At 32.6% G+C, this 19,005-nt stretch overlaps 1 protein-coding gene across 5 annotated transcripts in view; it reads left to right on the forward strand.

Annotated features, from left to right (window-relative positions):
- nAChRalpha6 (nicotinic acetylcholine receptor alpha6) overlaps positions 1–19,005 on the forward strand; it is a 133,080-nt gene that overhangs the window by 113,372 nt on the left and 703 nt on the right. For 2 of the 5 annotated variants that reach the window (XM_089465726.1, XM_089465724.1), the window contains exons 7-13: positions 4,282–4,462; positions 5,740–5,815; positions 6,256–6,450; positions 7,252–7,338; positions 17,930–18,039; positions 18,106–18,320; positions 18,389–18,562. In XM_089465726.1, the coding sequence (XP_089321852.1) occupies positions 4,282–4,462; positions 5,740–5,815; positions 6,256–6,450; positions 7,252–7,338; positions 17,930–18,039; positions 18,106–18,320; positions 18,389–18,562 (1,038 nt within the window). Of the gene's footprint in view, positions 1–4,281; positions 4,463–5,739; positions 5,816–6,255; positions 6,451–7,251; positions 7,339–11,868; positions 11,956–17,929; positions 18,040–18,105; positions 18,321–18,388; positions 18,563–19,005 lie in introns of all 5 variants that reach the window. The other 3 variants (XM_089465725.1, XM_089465723.1, XM_089465727.1) reach the window with 2 other exon arrangements.

The following is a 19,005-nucleotide window of genomic DNA, read 5'->3' on the forward strand; positions in this document are numbered from 1 at the left end:
CTTAGCTCTACAAAATCATAATCTTGCGCATCGTGGGCGAAACTGTGCTTGGGAACACGCTGCGATTGACATTTATTTGGTTTAATTTATTAAGTCAGCTCTCTTTGCGACTTGGCCATGACCAGAACCGAAGCAGGCCTAATTTGTATGCGTCGGCAGCGCTGCTAATGTGCGGCCATCATTTAGATCAATAGCAAGACGAACAAGGCTTATATAGATACAGTTTCATTTGTGTGCATACACACACACATACATATGTACATATAAGTATATATGTATGTATATGTTTACTGGAATACACATATTTTTCTTCTGGCCTGCGAGGGTGTCTTTTCTCTGCACATCAATCTGGCGCAGCTTGGAATTTTTGTAATTTTATTTATGCTGATTCCAATGTGCGTCGTACGAATCTCAATTTGCTAGATGTTTAATTGAGATACTTTTTATACACAGCTGGACTCTAAGCCAGCCGGCAGAGGGATCCATCTAATGAAAGTTTAGATACGCTTTCATTTGACTAACGATAAATGACTTTGACATGCCTAAAGCTTGTTCGCAACATAATAAAAGAGTCTAGCCTAGCTGCCGTTGATGTATAGGTACGACATCATCATCCAGTAATGCAATGGTATATTTATTTGATCCTCTTTAAATGTATTTCTACACACGCCGAGGAGATATATGAACAACATATTTTGGCTACGGAAATAAATATTTAACATGAGATATATTCGAAATTCAATTGAGATGTATATCAAAAAAGACACCTCCAATTTTGACACATAGTATAATCTACTTAAACCTATTTTCTAAATAATATCAGTTCATCCCAGTGTGTAAATACTGCTCACTTTTATGCTTTCAACTCGACTTCACTCAATGGGATTTTATATAATACCACAGCAATATCAAATTTCCAGTTTGACTTTAGATACTATTCCCATACGTATGCCGTCCCTGTGTGAGCCAAATCGCATTCCCTCTTTATAATATATCCCTTACATATTACACACTTTATAAGTGATGCGTAATACCCTTCAATTAGTTCATAAGCAGACAGATTTTCGCAGGGAAAAGCTTTCTCATTAATTGCAATGTTATCTCAGGCAAATGCCGTAAACAGATTACAAAGCATGTGCAAGTTTATAAGTAAAAAAAACAAGAAAACCGAGAGAAGTTTTGGTAAAAATGCGGCCTTCGCCCCAAATGTGATTGACAGCGGTTGCGGCTTAGCCAACTGAGGCGTAAAACATTTCCTTCTCTCCTCCCGCACCTCTCTCTCTCTCCCTCTCTCTGTCTGTCTATCTCTTTCTATCAGTATCTCCTCTGGTCCAGTCTAAAGCGGACCAACATCAATTTTAATAATGCCCTGGAAATTATTTTATTTATTTGTTTCAACGCCAAGGCCAACCCAGAAGCCGCCGCGGGTAATCCGAAAGGCTGCCAAATCTTTTACTTTCAAATATTAAAATCTACGACGTAATTGAAATATGGAACTATCACACAGTAGTAAGTAGGACTATGTAGGATATGATAGACTTCAAATGAAAGTGCTGCGAATCGCTCAATATTGCTTAAAATTCATAATATTTCGGACTCCTTATTGCTCTTCAAAAATGTCAGCAGCAATTTGAAACATACATATTTCAAGCCAAAACACCTATCAAAACTTATCGATTTCAAGCTATGCATTTAAATTTAGATTCCTAGTTTCATTATAGTTTTAAGTTGGTATTTTTGTTCTATAATGGAACTACCAAAATAACAAATTTTGAGCAAAGGGAAAAATGGAATGGAGCTAACAGAACTCTTAGATTTTATTTAAGATCTCAATAAACTAATAATTTAGTCAATTTAATCGAGTCAATGAATTTAATATCAACTTATAATATTTTTACCAAAAGAAATAATTTCGGTAAATCCAAACTAAATTTTTTTTCATCATATATTAATGGAGCTCGAAGCTTTGATCAGATTATTCAATAAAGTTTACAGGGCAAATTTGGCCGCTAATTACGTTATGTATTGCAATTAAAAAACAAGATTAGATTATTATAGATAAGACTGCACTTTATACCCTCACGCAGCTTGAATAAAACCAGTTGACCTAGGACATACGTCAGCTCCCAGATTGAAGCCAGCTGACTTACAATAAATATTGAACCAACTGTTAGAGATACAATTTTGCTGATTTTATTATGGAACACATTTGAGATATTCCACAAGCACAAGAGGCATACAAATTGACTACAGTGTGTGGCTAGCATTGTAAGAGATCGATTTCTCGTTTTCTCATCGAGTAACTTGAATATCGATGAGAATTTTCTGTGTTTCAGGTATAGCAGTCAACAATTCGGTGTCTGCCGCAATAGTTGCAACTCCAATTAGCCGAATTACTGTTAGTTGTTGTAGCTGCTGATGTTGTTGTTGCTGCTTTAGTCATTGGCTTACTCGTACGCCCGCCAGGTGCGTCGGCCACAATCTCTCAAGCCTGGCTGCGCAGCGGCAGCTGGTTAATGTGGCAACGGGTGTGTGGCTCGGAGAGGGTTACAGCTGGCGCTAATCGGGGCACAAATACCATTTAAATGCCATAACAATAGCATGTAAGCCTGGGCTGACTACGCCCCCAAGTGACACGCCCCAACAACGTGAACGCAGGTGCTTGCTCGTTGTTCTCGCACTGCTTGCTGTGCGCTGCCAATTAAATGCACACTTTAACCGCAAAATTGCAATCCAGCCATGAATTAAGGTGTGTGTGCTTGTGTAACGGGAGGACTATCTCTCTCTCTCTCTCTCTCCCTCACTCACACACACTAAAAAGTCACGTTGACCGCAAAAAGTACGCAAAATGACAGCAAACAGCTCGTAACTCAAAATATCTATGCAAATTGCGTACAAAATGTTTGCGCAACAGTTTTCAGCCCTCTAGAAAGTCCGCCCCTCTATAAAAAAAAAAAAAAAGTAATTGCATTTTATTGCAATGCAAGAAGCGAAAACTCTCATATCAATATATATACAATGTTATATACATATATACAATATTATACGCTTGTAGGCCACTTGTGACTGGCTTAGACTACTCCACACACACATATACACACACATACACACACACTCGCTCATAGCTGAAATTGTATTTCTTGTGATTTGCATATGCTTCACATATAGTTAGATACTGTTATTGTATCTAACAGATTTCGTTTGCTCAGCCAGAATGTGCTGACAATGCAAATGCCACTTGGAACACTTGGAATCTAAATGAAATATGTGCACAGCAAATTCGTATATAGGTATGCATAAGTGATAGTTAATATAATCCGATTCTGCACGGCATAAACTACTTTTCATTCATTTTCATTGGCAATTTCATTAGCATAGATGCTCCAATGAATGCAATTATTCTGTTACGATTAAAAGTTACGATTTAAAGCGTGCAAATAGAAATGAAATCAAAATATTTAGCAGAGATACAAAGAATTTTGTTTTATGAGGAAAGAGTTTCAAGTTCATTTCAGCTTTCACACTTGGCTATCTAAACAAAAGACGATGACTAATGACTACAATATTTGAAGTTTCACAGCCCGCTTTACTGATGCAGCAATCCATCAATCAATCAATAGCACCTTACACACACACATATATATATCTAATATAAAGTTCAGCTCATTAGGATTGTAAAGTCAAGCTATGTATATAAGTTGAATGCAGTTTATTTAACATTTACATTAGACTGCAAAGAAAAAGTAATCAACATTAAATAAATATATATTTAAGTAATTAAGTACTGTAAGTACTATAGTATTAGTAGTACTATAAGTATTAGAGAATATTATTATTATTAAGGAATCTATATTAACAGTTATCTTAAATTATATATTTATATATCAATTTTAGAGTAGGACCAAACACTACATCCACTTTGAAATTAAACCTAGCTTAGAAAATCCCAAGCTCTGCTATCCTAGCTACACAAAACACAACTATTTCCCACTACTTCCCTGAGCTCCGTTGGAGCACATATCCCAAAATGTTTTTTTTTTTTTTTTAACATAAATTAGCGGAAAAAAACAACGAAAACATGCGCAAATTATATGAAACAAGAGAAAATCCATATAAATAATAGAAGAAAAGTATAACAAGCTCCACATAAAATAGTAAAAATAATAAATATAAATTCAGAAAATGCAATATCAATCAATCAAAACATACAAAAAAAAAAAAAAAAAAAAAATGGAAGAAAAAAATCGAATAATACATAAACAATATTGTACAATAATTTAGCGCGGATGAGGGATTCGATGGCACGTATCACACCAACATTGTGGTCAAACATAACGGCAGTTGTCTGTACGTGCCCCCTGGTATCTTCAAGAGCACATGCAAGATAGACATCACGTGGTTCCCATTTGATGACCAACATTGCGAAATGAAATTCGGTAGTTGGACTTACGATGGAAATCAGGTAAAGTGTTTAGTACACAGTTACAGTGCAGCTACAGCACACACTCAAAGCGCTCAACAGTAGAGTGCCTGCTACAGTGAACTCTGGCTGTAGAGCACAGCTTTAACACCAAGACATCACTACACTACTTCACAATCACGCTTTTTGCTAAGACACACACACACACACACACACACACACTTACTCACATACACTTACATTAACACACGCACAATTAAAAAGGAACACGTGCACGTGCACAGCAAGAAAGTCGGATAAAGACAGAACGTAGGCAGATATAGGCAGACAGAGGGAGTTATTGACTATGTAGAGTATTTAGGCTCAGGTTCTACGTCCTGGCTGGAAAAGGAAACCGAAAGAGTCCTTTGGCAGATGCTGCTTTTGTTTATGCTTTTCCAAAACTCTATCTCTGTCTCTCTCTTTTTCTATCGCTCTCTCTTTTTATATCAAACTATCTTCCCGTTTATTTTATAAATCAATACCTTTCTCTCTTTTTGAATCGTCACGTCGAACAGTTCTTTGCGTTTTTGCGAATTACAAAACCAAAAAATCAAATGTGCTTAGGCACCCGAAAACAAAAACTTTTAAACGTGTTGGCTAAAATGTTCAATCAAAAATTGAACATTTTTGCCGAGCACTTAAGAAAAAAAATACCAAAGCTCAATGGGGAAACGCAGGATTAAAGTATAACAGTGTGCGTTTACAGCACTGTCATAATAAAAGCGGAATCATGTGTGAGACCCTCGAAATTTTTCGCCCCTGTTTCAAAAACACTGAAAAATTTCAGTTTCAACTATTTTGCATGTTAGCAGACCAAAAACCACGCCCAAACAATTGAATTCGAACAGTTTTGGACGTACGTAAAGACTCTTAATGGAAGTCAAACAATATACAAGGATTTCAGTACAATTTAATTTTATTTCCACGTTTTTTTGCACTAAAAACGCAATAGCAAAATAAAGAATAAATAACATTAAAAACTGTATGTATAAAAAGTAAAGCTCTCTCTCTTTTGCTCGCTGTATCTCTCTCTCTCTTGTACACCTTGAACACATGCTCTCTCTGTACATAAATGTTGTTTCAACGTGGCTTTAAGCAAAATTCTCTTACATAATTACTAAAAATGTTAAATTTCTTTTTCTCCAAACAACTAAAAATAACGAAAAAAAAACTCAAAACAATACCCAACCAAAAAATCTCAAAAAATAACTTGAATACAACAAAAAATTCGTTTGTCAACAAAAAATATGTCAAATAAATTTTTTGAAAAATATCAGTTGGATTTGGTTTTGAATTCCGAAGATGGAGGGGATCTTTCCGATTTCATAACAAATGGCGAGTGGTACTTGCTTGGTTAGTAAAAATCATCTAAATCCTAATGCTTATTTCACTAACTGTTTTCTAAACGTTGTCATGTGTAAATGTCTAAAGAAAAATCAAATCATTAACCCAAAACCCAATCACTTATATATCCTTATAATTTCCGATATAATTTTGTACATAGATATATGTATATATTTACGATATTAAGTAGACTTATTTCGCCTGGCGCTTTCTCAAAATTGCTTATTAGAAACATTTTCAGTTGCTGCTACTTAAATTGCAAAAAAATGAAAAAAAAAAAAAAAAAAAAAAAAAAAACAATAACATTTTCCGTTTGTAAATTGTATGTATATTTATAATGACTAAGACAAATATGGAATTATTCGTGTACATATGTATGTGTATTTGTGTATCAGTGTCTCATTCAACTCAGTCTTTGCCAAATACTAATCGTAAATTTTATTGTCCAGCCATGCCCGGAAAGAAGAACACGATAGTCTACCAGTGCTGCCCAGAACCCTATGTTGATATCACCTTTACTATACAAATACGCCGACGTACATTATATTATTTTTTCAATTTAATTGTACCATGCGTGCTTATATCATCGATGGCTCTGCTGGGCTTCACATTGCCACCGGATTCTGGCGAGAAACTAACACTGGGTAAGTATATCCGAGACCGAATCAGAAATTGAAAAACACCGAACTTTACAACACTATCTGCCCCCAAATCTGAGCCCAGTAATGAGCTTAACCATGGTAAAATATATGTATACAAATATTTTGCAAGTTTTTTCAGCGTGTGTGCTTTTTTCCAAAGTGGTACAAATCAAATATTTTACGAACATATAGTTAGGGCCTATCCAATATATATATTAATATATATATAATCATGTATAAATATAATTTTTGGCCAGGTAAAGCAGCGGTAGCGAAATGAGGATTAGCTGGATTTAAACTTTATGCATATATAATAATTACCAATATAAAGCTCGTAAAAACCCAACCAAAATATATTATGAACGCTGCTTTTAAAGCTAGTCTTGACTAAAAATGCATGTTTTACTTTTTCTAGTATTTCTAAAGTGAAGTATACTAAAAAAAAAAAAAAAAAATAAAAAAATAAATAAAAAATAAAAAAGAAAAAACAAATAAAATAAATTAAACTAGGGGTGTTGCTCTTAGATCCACGATCCAATAGGCAACACTCTCGACTTGCTAAACCAAATAACTGTAGATCTACAACAAATAATGTTGTGAAACTCCCTTAAAGCAAAGACCTCTATAAAACCAACAACCAAGAAAACAAATCAAATATATTAAATTTTTCCTACTAATATTTTAAATATATAAATATATATTTTTAAATACTATTTCTTACTTTTTGTCTTTACAATTTGTTCCCTCATTTAGTTTATAATTTTTAATTTTCATATACGGTATTTATTGTATCTCTTGTTCCAGGCGTAACTATACTACTCTCATTAACAGTATTTCTAAACCTTGTTGCCGAGTCAATGCCGACAACGTCGGATGCTGTTCCTCTTATAGGTACACAAACACGCTATTTATTTAACAATTAATTTAAAAAGAAAAAAATGATAACAAAAAACTTACATATCCGGTCCAAATGCTATTTTTAGTTGTCATTAGATTAACTACTGTAGTGCAATGAAAACAACAAAACAATACAAGAACAAAAAGAAAACTACAATAACAATTCAGAAATATGCAACAAAAAATACCAATTATTTAGATCACATACACACACATACACACTGAATCGTATGGCGAATGATAACTGCTCTATATATATCCACATCTTAATTATGTACGTTTGTGTTTGCTAATAGATAAAACTCTCCACTTCTGGACTTTTAACTCAGTTTCAGCCAGCTAAAACTTCTCTTTTTACTGGAACTTTTGGATAAACCTTTGCAATAGCCTCCAAAAGAAATAACAGAAAACAAACCACAAGCAGCACACCTAATACAAAATATCGAAATATTGAAATATCCAAAAATACACCTCAAAATACAAAAACCCGTCTGTCTCTCTAACTGTCTGTAACCGTAAAGTAAATAAGAATAATGCAGCTGAAGCAAGTTTTCTTCAATTTCTATTTACTCTCTCTCTCTCTCTTTCGCTCTCACTTTCCCTCGTTCTGTCTAACTTTAGCTGAGCTCTCTTACAAGAAATATATTTTAATTATCTTAATTGTAAACTTTGAACTTAATCTTAACTATTTTTATTACGTACTTTCACAACCCTTTGCTCAGCTGACCTAAAAAGTAGTCTAAAACATACATATATCGCGCGTCAAAAGCTCTGACATAATTGGTATTTCACAACACTGAAACATAACCCAAACACGGCTCACGAATCACGTAACACGACTCACGTAACACGAATCACGTAACACAAATCACGAAACACGAATCACTTAAAACGAATCACATTAATGTCACTATCAAATCACAATGATAAGTTTTTACGTTTCACCATTTATATTTTGCTGTTTGATCAAAAACAAAAGAAAATGCGTATGTTGAACCCGTTTTCCACTTAGTTTCCTTCGTTTTGTGTTGTTTCTGTCGGTACGTTTCTTTTTCTCTACGTGTTTGCCGCTAGCTGAATATAAATCCTTGATTTCATATATACTATATCATTTTGTACAACTCTTCAGTTAATTTCTATGTTATGTTAGCCTGTTAAAAATCGTTAAAAATAAAGCAAAACTAACAACAAAAATAAATTAAAACAAAGCTAATACGTTCATTATGTATATAAGCTTCTCTTTATGAGTAGTGGATCATACTTTAAAATATCTCATTGGGCAGATCATAGTTAATTGCCTGATCAAATGAAACCATCTAACAAATTAGCAGCAGTAGACGCTATATACTCGTTAAATGTATACTAAATATACTGCTAAACTGTACATAAAAAACTTAGACAAATATGTGAACAAATCCAACGAACAACCTTTTTTCGCTACCAAAAATATATATATTCAACAAAGCCAACAACAAACAGTCAGATAAAACATGAATGAACATTGATCCGAAACTAAATAAAATTTCAGGAGATCTCCATTTTAATATACTATCAAGAGTCAAGGTTACTAAAAGAGGACAACAGTTATTCATTTTTAAAAACAATAATATAAAATAAATACAAAAATTTCAATACCGTTGAACTTTTGAGTTTCACTATTTATACTGTGTCTATTTTACTGGCCTCAACTGTGATAGTCCATTAAAAGCATTGAAATCTGCAACAAAAAAAGACAAATAAAAATCTATTCGCAGCCCAGCTATTCATTTAGCCTGAAAATATGTAAAGAACTATAGATTTAGCTATCAATATATGTGTATATACACATACATATACATATACATACATATATTTATGATTTTGTATGCATTGAACAACAATACCAACAACAACAGCCACAAAACCAATCAATTATTAAAAACAGGCAAAAAGAAAATATTAAAAAAAAAAAAAAACGAGAACACTCAATATAAATATTTATATATTGATCAAGGTTTGTATTGGAGAAGACATGAAATGTCATTTTGATACTTGGTCAAGTAGAGAGGAATATATTAAGGCAAACTCCATATCTCTATATATACTTATATACATATATATATAAATATCTGATAAAACACACATTATGTGTATATATATCAAATAGGCTAAGCCAAACACACACACAAGAAATTTGTATGCTTTGTAGTTCTATTTTGGTAGGTATACGATATGAGAGTATTATTTTCAACTACTTTTAAGCCGGGCGATAGACCAATTGCCTAACAAATACACACAACTGTAAATAATACAGACACACAGATACAGACACGTAACCACAGACACACACCTGAACCGACGTAAGTACAACAAAACAATAGCAACAGCTGCAGAGCTCTATGCGACTTTCAATAACTGGCATGCAAACCAGGCTAAGAAAATCTTTAAGCGTAGCTCAACCAACTCTTAGCCAACCATCAAAAGAAACACCCATTCATTAAAACACTCACTCTTTCTCTCTCACTCACTCTGCCGCTCCCGCTCCCACTTCCTGTCCCTTTGAACTCTCAATCACTCAGTCACACTCTTGCTCTCTCTCTCCCTCTCTATGCATCCCTATATGACAGTCACGCTCTATCACTCTCTCTCCCTATCTCGCTCTCTCTTTCTCTCGCAAACTATTTCGATTTGGCAAGAACTCTTCGTACTTGCACCATAAGCAAAGAACACAAATTACCCGCCCAAAAACCAAATTAAAGTAAAACTATTTACAATCTAATCAAAAACTAATTATATATATACGCTATGTATATAATCTTAAAATTCTCCCGACTTACGCACCTGTAAATTCCCGACAGTAATAACCCCGTCCACCCTCAAACGCTAAACAAACTCTATTTAAACCGAAAAACTCTAAAATATTCAAAGCGCAGATCCATTTGACCAGATGGTAGACTTGCAACTCCACATAATATCGTATCGCTCACCAGGCGCGTTCCATATTATGCCATATATATTTAACAAATATATATATATATATAAATATCTATATATGTTGCATTGTCAAATATATATATGTATATGTATATGTATATATTTAACCCTTCCAACGAGGAGCCCGCGTTGAGCCAAACATAATTTGCATGCAGTGCGCAAATTTCTTCTGTCTTCATTTTTGTTTCTAGTCAAGAAGCGGCCATTGGTCGGACATTTAGCCGGGACTGCACGTTCCAAATTAAATGAGGCGCACGCTGCATGCTGGTGTGTGGGCGTGGCAAATTGGCGACACGTACCGCTAAGCTCATTGCCAGCGACAAGGCATAGTTCGAGCGACAAGCTTCAGTTCAATTTAGAAATTTTACTCATTTAAGGAACAGCTAAAACTTGCCGTTAACTTTTCAACCGCCCCTCGGACACCCCACTTGACGCCCAATAATGGGCAAATGTTGGAAGGATGTGCACCTTATACCACCATTAAGCTTTTGAAAAGTTGAGCAAACTACCAAAATAAAAGAAAACAAAATTCATTTTCGCAGCGAGTTACAAAAATTTGTGTCAAAATCTGTAGCACTTGTGACACTGTGCAAACAGGGAGCTGGCTCCCAGTTAAGTTAGGGAGTTAGAGTTCTTACCGAAAATAGGATTGTTGACCTGGAATGTGCTAGCGGAAAGCAAAGCTGATTTTCAATTAGATAGATTATATATCTATTTAGTGTTAAAATTTAAAAAAAATATTGTAAAAGACTGGAATATTTGAAACATAGTCTTCTAAAATCATTACAGACATTGGTCTATGCCTGAATATATAGAAGGAAACAAAGTCAAAGTCGATTTTGATCAGCTTTTTTGCAAACTTTGGCACGACTCTCGCTCAACTTTGATAGAGTTTAATCCTACTGTTTGACTTTATTTATGAATTGTGTGTGTAAACCCCAGACAAGTACATATTCCCACCTTAACGCTTAAGTTGTCAGCCAGCCCTCCAGACCCTGCCTACCCGTGCTCTCGATTCGCCTCCCCCTGAACTTTGAGTTTGTGAAGCATATACAACGCATATACTCATCCACATGAAAATCACACTTCATTGAGAACTTGATAAATCAAATTTATCTCAAATCAAGCAAACTAAAAGTAACTTACTAAAAGCATTATAGCCAGCCACGCTTAAGAAAATACCAGTACAAAAAAATACTAAAACAAAGTGCAGCGGCTCAGCGGAACATCAACGAACGAAAGTCTCGATATATTGCTCAAGCTCTCTATTTCTCCCAGCCAACAACAACTTAAACACAACTATTAACTGCAAAAACAATAGCTACAACAACAACAACAACTATAACAACAAACAGCAACAGTAACAGCAACAACTACAACAATTACAACAACAACAACAAACTTTTGAAAATGCCCTCGAAATAAGTCTGATTATATTGTTTTTCGATCGATTTTTAAGTTTCATACACACATAATTATCAATATATTTTATGATTTTGTGCCTCATGATTTCAATTGTATTTTATATCAAACGAAATTCTTTTGTTTCAGGAGTTACAATTCTTCTATCGCTCACAGTGTTTCTCAACCTTGTAGCTGAGACATTGCCCCAAGTATCTGATGCAATCCCCTTGTTAGGTAGCGATTGCATTTAAAACAAAAATCATAAAAAATGCAAATATATATTCAAATTTGTCAAAAAACAAAAACAAAACATTAATTAACAAATTACTTAATATATGATTTATATATACGTACATATAATATATATATATATCTATATATATTCATAAATATTATTGTTATTGTTGTTATATATATATATCTATTATGATTACTCACACACATTGCTAAATTGTTCGCATATATATAATCCTTAATTAAAAACCAAAAACAAAAAATAAATAAAGTATTAGTCTAACAAAAAACCAAAGTCAACAAAGTGTCAAAAGTTGTTAAATGTTATTTGTGTACTTCGTACTATGTTTACTAATTACAACAAGTTTTAAATTATTAATTAAACTAAACCAACTCAACTAACTAACTAACTATCTCTCTATCTCTCTCTCTCTCTGTCTCTATCTTGTTCTAAGAACTGAACTTTAAATACTCTCTCTGATATATATTTATATATATTTATCTATATATATACATATATATATTAATGACGTCGTTTCTTATTTGCTCATACTATTATGTTGCTATCTCTTACAAAACAAATTCCACTCCGTCTTTTTCTCTCGCTCTTCAATATTTTTCGTTTGCTTTTTTAATCCAGCTTAAAAAAGTCAAATAAATCTTTTTTCGGTACTCATACCAATGAAAAGTGCTGCGGCACAGAATTCCCCGAAAAGTACATTATAAAAACAATAAAAAACGATATCCAGAAAATCCTTAAATTGAACTACGTCAAAACGAACAAGAACTTTTTAAATGCTATCGTTATCTACTTACCAAATCATTTCTAATTTGTAAATTCCCAACTGAACATCCTCTTTAAAATTTTCTTTGCCATTGGTACATGGCTTGTACTATATTATCCAAAACAAATATATGTATTCTATTTTATAATGGCTATCATACAGCACATATGAAAAGTCGTTAAAGCTGCGCCAATATTTCCTATTCACTTCAATATAAATATGCATACTCAATTTTATTCTGAATCAAATTTGGTGTTGTTTCCACTTTTTGACCTAGCAATAGAACATGGAAATACTACTTAAGAGTACTTTTAAATACATTCTATTTATAAAAATATTTTCCATCTTTTTAACCTGAACTCCAATTAGTATTTGGTCGTCCCCTTTTTCGAACTATATATATCTAATTCACAAAATCTTCCAAATATTCTACTCTTAGCATTTATTTTACAAAACAATAACAATTTGAAAACTATTTACAAATAATATTTATAATCTACTCAACTGAATTATGGTTAATATTTTCTTTTAAGAAAACAATAGAATCTCATATTCTACTCTCACATCTCCAAAGTTATTTGCAAAAGTTTATCTCTACCCTTCAGCTCTATATGAAACCCATTCAAAAAGGTTCTATTGCGTTCAAAAAGAAGCACATCTCAAAAATACAATAACTTTGTCTTGTAATTATTCAGAAAACCAATTTAAAATATTTCATTAAACTTTCGAATGATATTACAAAAGATACTTATGAGACAGATTTCAATACAAGTGCATTTGGGAAAATACTTGTGAAATAATGTGAAAATATTTGAAATACTTTTTTTAAAAAATGCCGATCATTTTTTAATGCATATTATCGTCGTCATACATATTAAAGAAAAACAAAAATAGGTCAACGATCGATGAAGATGAAAGAAAGACAGATATTTTATTCTTTAAAGTATTATTTTTACAGTTCCAATAAGCTTTAATTTGTAATTAATTCATATTTGAGTTCTCTCGCTTTCACATATTGCTCTCACACGCCCACTCACGTTTGTTTGATTGTGTTTTCCTTGTAAAGCATCACCATATGATATATGTATATATTTATAAATATATATATATAAATATATACATACATAAACTATATACTATATATGTACACCCCACTGTTCCGAACGTCTCACTATTCCAAAACGAAAACTGGTCCCAATCAGAAACCAACCTCTATTATCGCCCACTGCATCAATAATAATACTCCAAAACACAAAAAATTAACCAATGCAATTAGTTAGTTTCCACATCCGACCTTATTTCCTTTTTCGCTATATACGCTTTTTGTACCATTTGAGCTTCTTCTTACTGTCACTTTTTTGACCTATTTCTCGGAATGATATTTTTTGCTCGAGAACCTTTTTGAACAGTTCGATAATTTAAATAAATGGAAAAAAAAACAAAAACAGTAAAATTAAAATAAAAAAAAATATCATTTCGCATAAAAAAGGAATTGCATTGAGAGCTTAGTCTAGCTTGTGCAAATGGGTCAAAAATTTGTACCTTGCATTCGCTTGCTGTTCCTTTTTCATTCATTTAATTGCACTGTCATAAAAACGTATTACTAAAAAAAAACTAGAAACAAAAGAGAAAATTAAATAAAAATTCCTAACCTAAAAACTTCATTTTTATAGATATATACTACTAGATATATCAAGCCTAGCAAATGCACTCACAGACTTAAAATTTATTTCTTGTGACAAACGAAAAAAGGTTCAGCCAAAAAATATCATTTAACAATTCTCCTATTGTATATAGAATCTTGCTTTATTTCTAGGAGCTATAAATAGATCGAAAAATAATAATAAAACTCTTAAAGCAATATTAAATCGAATATAATAGTATTTGTAAAGTATTTTATTTATTTAATAATAATAAAAATTTATTTTCAGAATTAAGCAAAGGTCCTGTAGATTTTTGCCATTTTTAGAAAAGATAAATGCAAAAAAAAAAAAATAAATAACTAAAACATATACTTTATTTAATCAATTTAATTGCATCTTGGAAAAAACATAATCAATATTTCCAGTCTTTTTCGGCAATTTAATGTTAGTTTTCATTAAAGAAATTCGAACCAAAACTTGTTTTAGGTTTTTTTTTCAATCTATTTTAAAGAGCTAATTAAATATGTTAGCTGATCTATTTATAGACTCCATGACTTTACATATCCTCTCAACTCTCTATATCTTATCGAAAAATCAGTTGCTCCTTTTTGACACTACATTGCTTTTTGGCTGGTAGCCTTTGACTACCATATAAACCAACAAATCTTTAGACTAAAATTCAATCTCTAAATCTGTAGCTATAATTTTGAAAAACTTTAAGAACTAGCTATCGGTAGCAACCGACTGCATAATACTCGTTCACGGCGCAAACAGTAGAACAGCAAAATATATATTTGGAGTCTTTCCTTCGGCAAACGTTGAAATACTAGCGTATTTTCTCTCAGTAAGCTACTTGAACGGCATATGGTGATATCTGTTGTACACAATAAATATCATGAACGATGAACTCTCCTCTAGGAAAAATCGGAGGACTTGGCGCGAAAAAAAATTCACTTAGTGAACGAGTATAAAAACAAAACCAAAACTATTTGCAGGTGTTACCATTCTGCTGTCGCAAACAGTTTTCTCTTTATTGGTTGGCAATGTCATAACAAAGACGAGCGAGGCGGTACCACTGCTTGGTACGGGTACAAATCCATTCTTAATTAATTTTGATTGTTATACTTTATTTAAAAACAGAAAAAAAAAAACATCAAATTAAAAATAAAATCAAAACTCTATTTTCTCTTAGCTTAAAACTAATGTAGCAAACGAAAAAAAGTTTCCAAGTCTAAAAAACCAGATGATTAATATTAAAAAAAAAAAAAAAAAAAAAAAAAAAAACAAATTTAAAAGTTTGTATATATTTTGTACAAAAAATAATAATTAGTGCTTCAGCACATTTAAAGTAGGTTTACAAGAACCAATTCAGATGTTAAAGAGAGCATGAAGTACAACTCGAGAGGATCAGCAATATACTCTCTAACGCTGTCGTAGCTGAACCCAACTAAATTTACCCTCCCCTAGAAAAAAAGAGAAAAAAAATAAACTCAAGTGCTTCTTTAGAATTTGGCTGAATCTTTTTTTTTTATTATAATCGATAATAACGCGTGAAAACACAAATAATAAATTTGAAATTCGGCTTACCGAATTTATAATACCCTTGTTAATAGTAACTGACTTAAATTCAAGTGAAGTTGCATTTCTCATTGACAAAACATGAATGAAATAAATATCTACTGATTTTAGAAATATCCAGCAGAAACAATAATCATATTTATACCATTCAAATTCCGCTGTACAATATCCTCTAAAAATCATGTATAATATGTATACAAAACTAATTCTTTTCTAATACCAAATGTTAGATATAACATGAAAGATAGATGGATCTACCTATTAACATTGATTCAATTCCAACTTAACAAACGTACCTATAATTCATAAAATAGGATATTAACAAGATATACACATAGGGGTAATGAAATGTATCTTTCGGTATAAAGATTTGCAATCTTAATAAATTAATTTTAATTATCAATAAGATATGTCATCATTTTATAGACACTTCGACTTTAGAATCTCTTCTGCGAGATCTGATCAGCATATACAATGGGTGCACAGCAAGGGTATTCAAAACTGACATCGAAAAATATATAAAATCAATCAGAAAAGTCGCTACTGTGGGTGCTTTGCTTTAGTTGCTTGTCAAAAAACATCAATCTAATATCATAAAAACACGTATGCAAGCTATGCTTTAAGTAATACTTTATTTACATAAACGATGTACTATATATACAAAGAACCAACATATTTATATCGAAACATATTTTTAAAATTCCTCACATCCAAGTATCAAAAGCTGACTAAATAGACTGAGAAATTGTTGTTAACCGTAAGAGAAAGTAATTATTGCAATTCTAAACCATATATTAAATATATCAAACAGAAAGCATACTATAAACAAGACCAATGATAAACTAATGAAAACAGTTAACCAAAAGATAACAGATTTTGTTTGCCAGAGCAATTGAACCCTCACAAAACTCACATTTTATATATTTGGCTCCTCTTTTCTTAAAGCATGACTTTTCTTATTAGACTGTTAATTTGGAAAATTCATAAAATATAAAAAATTCAGTCAAGTAGTCAAAAACAAAGCAAATATTTTCAATACTACAAATTTATTATTATATTTTTATTGCAGAAAACCAATTCTTCATTTATTTGCACTCAAATAAAAGAATTTCATATCAAATACCAAGTATATAAATTAATTCACTTTTATTAATCACGCGCAATATATCGTTACACTGGCGATTACGACGCTTTCCAACTCCAACTATGTATATATTTATAGTTTATATACTATATATTATAGTATATATACTAAATATATAAATAAGAAATGAACGTTTTGTTTTTCAAAATGAAAACAATTTTGTTATTTGTATAAGCAATAACAATATAATCCACATTCAAGAACAACAAATTCGAGCTCGAAAATCTTTTTCATAATAACAGTAATAAATACAATAATGTTTTTTTTTGGTTTGCAAATGAATTAGAGGAGCTAAATTCTCAGAGTTTTTCTAAACGTAAATTAAATTCAATTACATTTTTGACATATTACAATTATTACTATATTTTGACTACTTTCCTGATTTTCTTTTTTTTTTTTTTTTTTTTTTTTTTTTTTTTTTTTGCAAAATTGCTTGCACGGAGACGATTGAACCGTTTAACTAAACAAAGCTGCATGTAATGCCTAATACCAAAAGCCCCTCTGCATGCGAGATAATCTGTAATCTGTAATCTGTTGTATGGTCGTAGAGTCGTAGCCTCAAGTGCATGCTCAGAAGAAAATCACAGCATTTGTTTGACACACACTCAAATTGTAAATACTCTCGTATTATTTATCATGATAGTACGAAACTAACTAACGTAATGTAAATGCTGTTTTTTGTAAATTATTATTTTTCAAGCTTCTGTTCTTAGTGTTGCGCAATAATTTTTGCAGGCCCATGGTTCGAATAATACTAATATTGTATATACAATTTTTTCTTTATTTTTTGTTCTTGTTTTGATGTTGGTGTATATGATATTTAGGCACATACTTCAACTGCATCATGTTCATGGTTGCATCGTCTGTGGTGCTAACGGTTGTGGTGCTTAACTATCATCATCGTACAGCGGATATACACGAGATGCCACCGTGGGTAAGTCACATATGCAGACGTGTAGAAAACTTGCAAGAAATGCACAACGACTTTTTCGTCTGTCAGATCAAATCCGTTTTCCTACAATGGCTGCCCTGGATATTGCGCATGGGCCGGCCTGGTCGCAAGATCACGCGCAAATCAATATTATTAAGCAATCGCATGAAAGAACTGGAATTAAAGGAACGTTCTTCCAAATCGTTACTCGCCAATGTCCTTGACATCGATGACGATTTTCGTCATACAATATCGGGCTCACAAACCGCTATCGGTTCATCGGCGTAAGTATCGCTATTCGCCCGTTACACTTATCGCATGTTTATCGATTTTCTTGTTATCGCTAATGCAGTAGCTTTGGCCGACCCACGACGGTGGAGGAGCATCACACTGCAATAGGCTGCAATCACAAAGATTTACACTTAATTCTTAAAGAATTGCAATTTATAACCGCGCGCATGCGCAAAGCTGACGACGAAGCGGAATTGATAAGCGATTGGAAATTCGCTGCAATGGTTGTGGATAGGTAAGATATCGAAAAATGATCGGTTGCCCCAATGTGAAGTCTGAATAGGAGCTCATCTCCATCAATTAACTTCAATCCAAAAATATCCCTTGACTAAAGTTTAACTAGATAGTCGATTATTCATTCACATTGATATTCACGCACGACCTTGTGAAAATGTGTGATTAGGCCTATGCGAACTGACCTCACTGACCAGTTGAATATACAGACTAGCTTAAATCTGGTGAATAACTAACAATGACTGCAAACAGTGCGGTTAGTAAGAACTCCCTGGCGCTCTACTAAATCAAACAATTAAGGCAACAGCCACATGGCCACACAACTTCCGGTTATTTGCTCTAGCATATACGAAGCATATATGTATATGCATTTACGCACACATACCCACACACTTAGGCACACACAATCACAACACGTGGCTTTAATATACAAGCGTGGCTGTT

The sequence above is a fragment of the Drosophila arizonae genome, chromosome 3 (genome assembly GCF_054131065.1).
Source record: "Drosophila arizonae isolate 15081-1271.41 chromosome 3, UAZ_ARI_1.0, whole genome shotgun sequence".
NCBI classification, from domain to species: domain Eukaryota; kingdom Metazoa; phylum Arthropoda; class Insecta; order Diptera; family Drosophilidae; genus Drosophila; species Drosophila arizonae.